General features: G+C 57.6%; 1 protein-coding gene across 1 annotated transcript in view; it reads right to left on the bottom strand.

Annotated features, from left to right (window-relative positions):
• Positions 1-11,464, bottom strand: part of EBF4 (EBF family member 4) — a 117,268-nt gene that overhangs the window by 30,589 nt on the left and 75,215 nt on the right. The window contains exons 8-9 of the mRNA XM_075066215.1: positions 2,195-2,338; positions 1,453-1,579 (exon numbers count right to left, since the gene is read on the bottom strand). Of these exons, the coding sequence (XP_074922316.1) occupies positions 1,453-1,579; positions 2,195-2,338 (271 nt within the window). The remainder of the gene's footprint in view (positions 1-1,452; positions 1,580-2,194; positions 2,339-11,464) is intronic.

Below are 11,464 nucleotides of genomic sequence, written 5' to 3'. Positions count from 1 at the left end.
CCCCCGCCGGCAGCTACCCCCCACCGACCCTCCCTCCATCTACCCTCGTCTACCCATCCCCCGCCTGCAGCTACCCCCCACCGACCCTCCAACCCTCCTTCCATCCCCATTCACACCCCTCCTTCCCCCTACACACCCCTCCATCCATCCTTCCCCTGCCTCCCCATCCCCCGCCGGCAGCTACCCCCCACCGACCCTCCCTCCATCTACCCTCGTCTACCCATCCCCCGCCTGCAGCTACCCCCCACCGACCCTCCAACCCTCCTTCCATCCATCTACCCCCCACCGACCCATGCCCAGCCGGCAGCTACCCCCATGACCCTCCCTTCAACACCGTCCCTCCATCCATCTATCCCCCACCGAAACTCCGACTCTCCCTCCATCCCCATTCCTCCATCCATCTACCCCCACCTACCCATCCCCCACCTGCATCTAATCCCACGACCTTCCTCCATCCCCTACCTACCCATCCATCCATCAACCCCCCCCACCGACCCTCCGCCTCCCTCCAACCATCCCTCCATCCAGCTAACCCCCACCTACTCATTCCCCACTTGCAGTTACCCCCCACTGACCCTCCCTCCATCCCCGTCCCTCCCATCCCCTACTTGCATCTAGCCCCCACCGACCCTCCTCTTCCCTCCCTCCATGTCCCTCCATCCACCTACCCCACCCACCTACCTACCCATCCTATCACCAAACCAACCCTCTATAATCTACCCCCATGTACCCCTCCCTCCCTCCATTTACCCCTCCGCCCCTCCCCATACACACAATTCTCTAGCCACCTGCCCCCTCACTGTCCTCTCTCCCACCTCCCGCCCCCCCTTGGGCCTAGCCTGGGGTGGGGGGCGATTCAGAGCTCACCAGGCCCCCCTCCCACTCCTGCATTCCCACGGGGTCAGGAGCGGCAGGTCCTTGCTGTCCTGCCCCTCTGGGATACCTCCACGGTGCCCAGGCTGCGGGTGCCCCTCAGAGCAGGGACCCGGTCTCTGTGGGCAGGAGGCCTCGCCGCAGCAGTCGGTGGGCCACTGCGGGCAGAGGTCTGGGCAGGACACAGCACGCCAGCCCAGGGCTGCCCCACAGGCCTCCCACTGTGGGGGAGGAGGAAATGGCATCCCAACGAGACAAGGGCCACCAAGGATGATTTCCTGGCCATCCAGTGTGCTCAACACCTCGGGGGTGGCCGATCACCCACCAGTCCCTGGCCACCCTGACCCCCAGTAACTCCCAGAATCCCCTGGGGCAGAGAGAGGTAGTGCTGCCTAGCAGTTACACCAGCGGTGCAGGACTCTGGGGTTCCACTCCCACCTCTGCCATCCGCTCGCTCTCTGGCCCTGGGCATGTCACTTGTCCCCCCTGCCACCATGGCTGAGCAGTGGCGGAGCAGGTGAGCGCGGCTGGGAGTGCGGGGCACCGAGGGCGGAGGCGCCTGCCCGACGCGCCCCTCACCTGTGTAGACGAAGCGGCCGGGCGCGCCCTTGCAGAACTGCTTCGACTTGTAGGAGAGCGTCACCTCCACCACGCCGGGGATGTGGCGGGGCGGCGTCTGCACCCGGATGGCGTGAGGGGTGATCAGCTGCAAGGGGCAGGAGAGAGGGGGGCTGAGCCCATGTGCAGTGGGGGGCGTGGGAAATGATGATGGGGGCAATGTGGGGGTGATTAAGGCCCCGATTCAGGTGCAGATTCACTCTCCTCCCTCCGCACCCCCCGGCTAGAGCCCAGCCTCTCAAGCTCACAGACTAGCTAGTGCAAGGACCCTGTGCTGGCCAACCAGTGGCATGAGCAGCCTCCATCGCAGCCCCTCCTCGTGGGGAGCCCCCAGGGGCCTGCTGTGCCCCTGGAACCCCTCCCCAGGCGCTCTGCCCTCGCCCAGCTCCCCAGGCCAGGCTGGGCCGGGGCTCCCTCCGGGGCAGGGGCTGCCGGGCTGAGCTCTGGCTGGGCCCAGGGGTGGCCTAGCGCTAGGAGACGGGCGGGAGGGGTCCGGCGTGGCACCCGCGGAGACGGCATCGGGTGGGGCTGGAGCTCTGAAGGGAGCTGCGCAGCACAAGGCAGGGACCCCTGGCCTTGACCCACAGCTGCCCCTAGCCCAGCCCAAAGGGGCTCTGCCTGGCACAGTGGTGGGAGACCTCAGCAGGGACAGAGGCTTGGGGGGCAGAGAGGCACCGGGGGAGGGGGCCCCCCGCTCGCCCACCTCGCTCCACACCAGCATGGTGCCGAAGACGACCTGCAGCCCGTCAAAGAAGTTGTCGCCAATGACGATGACGGTGGCGCCGCCCGTCGTCCACCCTTCGCTGGGGCTGATGGCCTTGATGCAGGGGGTGGCTGCTGCAGGTGGGGAGAGAGAGACAGGGGGTATCAGGGGGTGTCAGGGAGTGGGGAGCACGGGGAGAACCAGTGTTGAGAAAGCAGGCGAGAGGAGAGAGCAGAGCTGGGATGGGAGACAGACAGACAGGCAGATAGGAGGGGTGTGAATGGGGATGGAAGGACAGAGGGGGATGGATGAATGGAGGGACAGAGGGGTGTGTAGGGGGATGGATGGATGCAGGGGTGTGATGGGGTGGACGGACAGGCAGAGGGGTGTGTATGGGAGCAGATGGGTGGAAGGACGGGCTGAGGGGTGTGTATGGGGGTGGATGGACAGAGGGGTGTGATGAGGGGTGAGAATGGGGGGACATGGATGGAGGGAAGGGTGTATAGGAGTGTGAAAGGATGGAGGGTGTAGGGGGACAGATGGATGGATGGAGGGAGGCAGGGGTGGATGGAAGGAGGATGGAGAGGTGTGTAGGGGGAGGGATGGATGAAGGCAGGGATGGAAGGATGGATGGAGGGGTGTGTAGGGGGATGGAGGGAGGGAGGGAGGGAGTGGATGGACGGAGGATGGAGGGGTGTGTATGGGGAGGGATGGATGGAGGGAGGAGTGTGTAGGGGGACAGATGGATGGAGGGAGGGGTGGATAGAAGAGGATGGAGGGTGTGTAGGGACAGGGATAGAGGGAGAGAAGGGTGTGTAGGGGAAGGATGGATGGAGGGGTGTGTAGGGGGATGGAGGGAGGGAGGGAGTGGATGGACGGAGGATGGAGGGGTGTGTATGGGGAGGGATGGATGGAGGGAGGAGTGTGTAGGGGGACAGATGGATGGAGGGAGGGGTGGATAGAAGAGGATGGAGGGTGTGTAGGGGCAGGGATAGAGGGAGAGAAGGGTGTGTAGGGGAAGGATGGATGGAGGTGTGTAGGGGATGGAGGGAGTGCAAGAGAGGGATGGGATGGAAGGACAGATGGAGGAGTGTGTATGGGGACAGATGGATGGAGGGAGGGATGGATGGAGGAGTGTGTAGGGGGATGGAGGGAGGGAGGCAGGGGTAGATGGAAGGACAGAAGGAGGGGTGTGTGTAGGGGGACGGATGGATGGAGGGAGCGGGGCAGATGGACTTACTGGGGGAAGCAGGGCATGGGGCCGCTGGGCACTCCCAGCCCCGGACAGGGTCTAGCCCGGAGGGCACGGGGCGGGGGTGTGTGTGTGTGTCAGTGCTGGGGGAGAGGCAGACATCGAGGCCGGGGGTTTGCCAGCTGGGACCAGCAGTTCCACAGAGGCCGTAACATAGCACGGCTGGGGGGCCTGGCCCCTAATCCCAGAGGGGGCAGGGTGGGGAAGGAACAGAGTGTGGACTTGTGCACTGTCACAGCAGCTGCAGCGGGGAGAGATCCCAGGGCCCAGCAGGCGAGTGGAGGTTCGTGCGGGGTGGAGGCGGGGGGCACACACTTCCCCAGGGACCTGTGCAAGGGCCAGCATCGGGGAGCATGCGCAGGGCTCCTGGTACCAGCCCTGGCAGGCTGTGAGGGAGGGTGCAAGGACCCGAAGCCCTGCGAGCTCCTTAGGAAGCCTCTGGGTGCAATCAGTGGACCTTGGGTCCAGCTTGCCAGACTCAGGAGAGCCCACCTGGGGCCAAGGGCTTCGAGGATGGCCAGCGGCAGCACTGGCAGAGTCATGCCAGGAGACAGCCCCCTGGCCAGTGCCAGCCTGGCCGGGTCTGCGTCAGTGCTGCCACAGATGCCATGCCGCTGGGTGCGGGTCCAGGGGGCATGATGTGTGGGTCGGCTGCACCTGTGCCCCGCCGATGGCATTGGCCCACAGCAGGCCCCAGAACCAAGTGCCAGGCCCTGCCCCTCGCCATCTCCACTCCCCAGTTGTATTCAGCAGCAGCAGGGGCTAAGCAGAAGCCGGTGGCGTTTCTTGCCCCAGGGAGCCTGGATGGTGGAGATCGGAGGGTCTGGGGGCTGCTGGGGAAGGGGTGGGGGGGTGGCTGGCATCTCAGCCACACACATTACATGGAAACAGGCCAGGAGCATGGGTGTTGGTCCCTGGCGGCAGCAGCAAATCAGAACACGCTGGCCCCCCACGGGGGGCACTGTCCAGCTTCTGTGCACCCACCCTCTGAGACAGCAGCACCCCCTGAAGGGCTCAGCCCCCCATGTACTGTGGGGCAGTGAGGAAATGATCATCTACCTCCCAACTTACAAAGGGGGCCCGGGGCCGGGGTGTCCTGGGAACAGGGTGTCCTGCGGGCCTGGGGTGTCCTGTGGGTCTGGGCTTGGGGTTCTGGGGGCATTCAGTGTTACCAGTTGCCCAGAGCACAGACCCCCCCCAGGGCCGGTAGCGCCGACAGGAAGTGCTGTACAGGGAGCGGTGTGTTTGGGGTGACATACAGGTCCCTCGCATCTGTCCCAGAACAGCCTGCTCTGGGCAACTGCCATCAACAGGGCACATCGCCCTGCTCCGGCGGAGCCTGTGGTGGGACGTGCTGGCTGCTAGCCGGGCACTTGGGGCTGCCCTGTTTGAAGCATTACGCCCTTGGGCAGCTGGGCCGCGGCAGGGTTGGGGCAGGGAGCAGCAAGCCCTCAGGGGGCTGACAGGGTCGTTCACAGGGCAGTGCTGTGGGATTTGGTGCCAGGCTGTTTCTAGGGTGCCTGGCATCTGCTGGATCCTCTGTAATGCCAGGCATCGTGCTCACAGAGCCGGGTGGCTGCTTCCAGGGGATGGGCCTTGGCCGGGGCCCAGCTGCCCACAGGGAGCGCGCACGGGCTGGGTCTTGGGGAAGGCTCACGTTGCTTTTATTTTGGGGTGGGATGCTGGCTTCTGGCTCAGGTGATCACAAGGGGAAATGGAGATCACAGCTGTGCAATGCCAGGGAGGCCTGTGCGAGGGGAGCGCTCATGGGGCTGCTGGGTGGGTTGTGTCTCTTGGGGTCGCCCTGCCCCTCGGGGCCTGGGGAACATGCTGGGCAGGGTGGGACCCCGTGTGCTCTGGCATGGCTGCTCCATTGCCCATGGGTTGTGCTCAGGGCTCCTCTCTGAGGCCGTTTCCCAGCACTCCATGCCCGGAGACCCCCTGCACGCTTAGCTGGGCCCACCCCCTGCAATTTCCCAAAGTGGCTGCTCATTCTGAGCCTCCCACTCCCAGCGAGGTGTGACGTTATGGACATGAACTGGGACCACATGGGTCATTGTTGCAACCAAGGTCCTGTAGTGGCACCAAATCTTGTACAAAGGGGGTCAAACAGGGTGTCTAAGACAAGGTTACGGTTTGCTGGTTATGACTGTGCTATCTGGGTGTATGGATCATTTTTGGATTTAAAGTTATGAATATTGGCTCTGTATTGTCTGGATTTCAAACTTGTGGTGTGCTTCTGAGTGACACTCCAGACAAGTTGGTGTCGGCTCTGCCTAGCCTGCTTGATGGCCCATTAAGGACCATCAGCTACACAGCTGACCCATTGAGAGGAGGCAGATACGCCTTGTAACTCAGCAAGGCCGGCAGGGATCTGCCTATGGACAGAACTCTGAGATTTTTCCATGCCATGTGCTGGACAGCTTGTCTTTGAGACAAAGAAAGAAAGACACATGGCAAGGGACGATAAAAAGCTGCTGTAGCTCCTCCATCTTGTTTTCAATCCTGCTTCTTACCTCTGGGGGGACTTTGCTACAAACGGAAGCTCTACACCAGTGATTCTCAAACTTTTGTCTTGGTGACCCCTTTCACACAGCAAGTCTCTGAGTGCAACCCCCCTTATAAATTAAAAACACCTTTAAATATATTTAACATTATTATAAATGCTGGAGGCAAAGCGGGCTCTGGGGTGGAGTTTGACAGCTCACGACCCCCATGTAATAACCTTGTGACCCCCTGAGGGGTCCTGACCCCCCCCATTTGCAAACCCCTGCTCTGCACAAGGGACTGATGACCCATCCCAGCGGCGGATGTTCCAGAAACTTGATTTGAACCTGCAGTTTATTCTATCACTGCTCCAAGCCTGAATCAAGAACTTTGCCATTACTGGATGTAATTGATTCCATTTAACCAATTCTAGCTCTCATCTCTATCTTTTTCCTTTTATGAATAAACCTTTAGATTTTAGATTCTAAAGGATTGGCAACAGCGTGATTTGTGGGTAAGATCTGATGTGTATATTGACCTGGGTCTGGGGCTTGGTCCTTTGGGATCGAGAGAACCTTTTGGGAGAACTTTTTGCCTTTTCCTGGGGTGGTGTGGTTTTCCATAACCATTCATTCCCAGGACGTGTGGGACTGGTAGTCGATAACTGGGAAACTGCGAGTCGTCTAAGGAAAATTGCTTGCTGTGACTGGCGTGAGCACAGTGGGGTGAAGACCAACCAGTCCCTTTTTGTCTGGCTGTGGTTTGCCTTAGAGCGTGGAAAAACCCCAGCCATTTGGGCTGTGTGACTGCCCTGCTCCAACAATTTGTTCCTACACTGGCAGCTCTGCAGTTGGGTCCCCGCCAGAACCAGCATCGTTTAAAACCAAAAAAACAAGCGGCTCGCTCTGCGCAGATCTGGGCGGCGCACCTTCGGTAGGGGTCCAGTGCCACGTCGCGCCTGGGCGCAGCCGTAGCTTGTCGGTTGTGTGGACGAACATGTTATCTGGGACACTGCCAGAGGGACGTGCCCCGTCGAACGTTCACCCGTCGTCTGACCCACCACCCACCCTGGGGTGCCAAGAGCAATCTCAGGCATTAGAGGCCAGCCGCACGGCAGGGGGGCCAGCCGAGGGAGACCACCACGCACTGCCTGGTGCACTGGGCACGGCAGGGAGAGGGTCCAGAGAAGAGCAGACAAGAATGATTAATAAGGTCTTGAGAACATGACCTACCACGAAGGAACGGCTGAAAGAACTGGTTTATTTAGTTTGGAGAGAAGAGGGCACTGAGAGGGGAGGACTGATAGCCAGTTTTCAGGTATCTAAAAGGGTGTCATGAGAGGCAGGCGAGAAAACTTGTTCACACTTAGCCTCTAATGATACTGAAGCAGAGAAGGCCAATGGGCCTTAAACTCGCAGCAGAGGGAGATGTAAGGTTGGACATTAAAGGACAAAGTTCCTGAGTCAACAGTGTGATACTGCTGCAAAAAAAGCAAATGTGATTCTGGGATGCATTAACAGGTGTGCTGTAAACAAGACACGAGAAGTCATTCTTCCGCTCTACTCAGGCTTCAGCTGGAGTATTGTGTCCAGTTCTGGGCAGTGCATTTCAAGAAAGATGTGGAGAAATTGGAGAGGGTCCAGAGAAGAGCAACAAGAATGATTAAAGGTCTTGAGAACATGAGCTATGAAGGAAGGCTGAAAGAATTGGGTTTATTTACTTTGGAAAAGAGAAGACTGAGAGAGGACATGATAGCAGTTTTTAGGTATCTAAAAGGGTGTCATCAGGAGGAGGGAGAAAACTTGTTCACCTTAGCCTCTAATGATAGAACAAGAAGCAATGGGCTTAAACTGCAGCAAGGGAGATTTAGGTTGGACATTAGGAAAAAGTTCCTAACTGTCAGGGTGGTTAAACCCTGGAATAAATTGCCTAGGGAGGTTGTGGAATCTCCATCTCTGGAGATATTTAAGAGTAGGTTGGATAAATGTCATCAGGGATGGTCTAGACAGTATTTGGTCCTGCCATGAGGGCAGGGGACTGGACTCGATGACGTCTCGAGGTCCCTTCCAGTCCTAGAGTCTATGAGCACGGGGCTCCCGCGGCACCTCTCAGGGACCCACGCTCAGTTTGGTACATTGCCTGTACCCCCAGAGTGCAAACGACAGGGCACAGGCTGGTCAGGGCAGAGGCAGAGTTCCCCCCAAAATGGGACAGTCCGCCCCACTGCAGAGTCCTTGGAAACTCCCCAAATGGGACAGCCCATCGCACCACAGTCCTTAGCACCACTCCTTAATGGGGCAGCCCATTGCAATGCAGAGTCCTTGGAACCCGCCCCCAAATGCGACAGCCCATCCCACTGCAGAGTCCTTAGAACCACCCCAAACGGGACAGCCCATTGCATCACAGAGTCCTTAGAACCACCCCCAATGGGGCAGCCCATTGCATTGCACCCTCCAATGCAAGGCCCCTGAATGCCAGCCGTGGCCCAGCCCTCTCGGGGGGTGGGGTGGGGGGTGCCATTACTAGGTCTGACGCTACTTAGGTGATGGCCCATGTCATGCACCGGTGCATTGTGGGAAAGCTGAGCACGGAGGTTCTGGGGACATGGAAGCTTCTCAGTCCTGAACCCTGAGCCACAGCCACCCCCTGCTCCATGCGCCCTGCGGAGCCAGCCTTGACGTTATTCACATGAACTGGGACCGTACAGATCATTGTTGCAACCAAGGTCCTGTAGTGGCACCAAATCTTGTACAAGGGAGGTCAAGTGAGGTGTCTTTGAAAAGGTTGTAGTTTGCTTGTTATGATTATGCTGTCTGTATGTGTGTATCAGTTTTGTATTTGAAGTTATGAATATTATCTACATACTTGTATCTCAATGTGTTTGATTTTAAGTAGCACCAGTGAAGCATTAGATCAGCTTCTTCAGAAAGGAATTTTCAGATTAAGTGCCCAATCAAGAAACACTTAATTGACAATAGATCTTGGGAGACTCCAATCCACATCCAAGGAGCTTTCCTGGGAACATTCAAGGCAGCATGTGAGCAATGGCTGCTCTACCTGTAAAGAACTGAGTCATGCATGGACATGTGACTTGCCGAGGTGACTCCAAACTCCACCTTGCTGCTGTGATTTCCCACAGTAAGAACTAAGGGGTCCTTCCACATGGCAGAGAATAGAAAAGGCCCTGGGAAGACCCTCTATTTTCTCTTTGATCCTGCTTCTTGGCTCTGGAGGGACTTTGCTACAAATGGAAGCTCTACACAAGGGACTGATGACCCATCCCAGCTGGGGATGTTCCAGAGATTTGATTTGAACCTGCAGTTTACTCCATCATGTTGAGATGGGTTCCTGTCTGCATCCTGTATCACTTGCCAGACCGGTATTGCCCTGGCCTCTTCTTTTGTCATTCAGTATTGGACCCATTCTACAACAATATGCATTACCTCACCTTTTGGGGGCGAAGCCAGACCTTTTGGCACCTGCTCCCCTATTTGGTGTAAACATTGCTTGTGCCAATCAGAGGCGAACACACACAGGTTTTGGGGTCTGTCCACTATGACACTTCTGTGATGTCATAGTGGGTATTTTAGGGGTTGCCCTGCCATGTGCAGGCAGAGAGAGGAGAAAACGTGTCCCGTGTTATCGTGTATCCGATGAACCGACCTCGACCCTACAACCTCGCCTCTCTCTCACTCACGTGTTTCAAATAGAGCTTCTATGTTGCCGGTCGTAGAGTGTTGGTTTGTATTGTAAGTACAGTTATTACTAAATGCTGCATTTTGTTTGTAATATTGTTAGTAGATATTTTAGGCATTGTGTTTTAGGTTTTGTTAACTCTATTAGCTAACATAAGCTGCTCCCTACCCTTGTAACTATCCCCAATAAACTTAAATTAATTAATTTAGTTGTGTGTTGTCCTCAGTTTGCTCGTGACCCATACTCTCCTGCATTCTCTTACCTGTATAGGCTGTTGCCACGTGCGCTGGTATAAAGGCCTGCATTTTTTTTTTGCCCCTGCGAATACGTGGCAATCTACACCATATCTAAGCCGAACCAGAACTTTGCCATTACTTATCAATTGAATTCCATTTAACCAATTCAGCTCTCACTCTACCTTTCCTTTTATATAACCTGTAGATTTAGATTCTAAAGGACGGCACACGGATTGGTGGTAAGCATTATGTTATATTGACCTGGGTCTGGGGCTTGGTCCTTTGGGATCGGGAGAACCTTTTTCTTTTCCTGGGGTGTTGGTTTTCATAACCATTCATCCCCAGGACGTGTGGGACTGGTGGTGATACTGGGAGACTGGAGTGTCTAAGGGAATTGCGTGTGTGACTTGTGCTTAGCCGGTGGGGTGAGATCAAAGTAATCTCTGTCTGGCTGGTTTGGTGTGCAAAGGAACCCCAGCCTTGGGCCGTAACTGCCCTGCTCTGAGCAATTTGTCCTGAATTGATACTCTCAGGAGTGTTTGGCCAAAGGCCGCTTTGTTACACCAGGGTCAGCGTTCCAGGGGCCGAGGGGGCTGGCCCAGCCCCACCCCCACCCCCAGCCTGGCTGTCAGGTCTCCTCCCTGCCCCCACCTGCTTGCTGGCTTGTCGGGGTGGCAGGCTTGGCTGCTCTCCCAGGAGCTGTGGCGCTATGCAAATTGGATGGGTTGTTAATCATGTAAAAATGTCACAATTATCATATCTTTCTGAGAGGCCCTAATGAAGGCGCCGCGCTGGGTGTGAGCTGGGGAGACGGGCCAGAGCCGCCACGGGGAAGCTGGGCATGGCAGGCCAGAGGGGGCTCACGAAACGATGCAGGGGGCGGGCAGGGGCAGGGCTGGCGTACCTGGGAGAGATGCAGGGCTATTCTCCTGCTAATGAGTCCTCGCCCTGTGATACAACGGGGGGTGCTGTGACGAGGGTATGTGCCCCCCTGAGAACGGTGACACTACGCGCAGTGGGCCCTGGCTCTGCCACTGGACTGTGGGCAACTGTAAGTCACTTAACTGTTCATGCCTCAGTTTCCCCATCTGTGAAATGTGAGAACTGCAGAAGACTGAAGGACGAGCGATACCAGCAAACACTTCGGGGTTACAGCTCCCTGGCTGCCTGACACAGTGCAGATGGTAGAACAGGAACAGCTGCTCCAGGGTGTCCGATACAATTGCCTGCCCCAGTCCTACCCAATGAACCACAACCTGCCTTGGCCAAAGCCGTGGTCCCTCCAGAACCCAGCTTCCCAGCTGCCCCATTCCTGCAGGCTGGGCCACAGCCACTCGGCACAAGGTGGCTCAGTCCGGTGAGCTTGGTAGCACAGCTGAGGCCTTGACCACACGGCTCCCAAGACCCTGAGGTGCCCTGGGCTGGCAGGCCCCCCGATGCCCACAGGAGCTGGTGATGGTGCCAGGCTGGTAGTCACACGGTCTCCAATGTCACAATCACTATGGCACTCCTCAGAGGGGACAGGCAGACAGACAAACCCCCTCCCCAACTGCTGGGTGCAGCGGCGACGGCCTCTGCCTCCACCATCACAATGCTGCC

This window comes from Chelonoidis abingdonii, chromosome 5, assembly GCF_003597395.2.
Source record: "Chelonoidis abingdonii isolate Lonesome George chromosome 5, CheloAbing_2.0, whole genome shotgun sequence".
Taxonomy (NCBI): Eukaryota; Metazoa; Chordata; order Testudines; family Testudinidae; genus Chelonoidis; species Chelonoidis abingdonii.
Note: the sequence above shows the minus strand (reverse complement) of the source record. Positions and strands in the feature narration are given on the sequence as shown.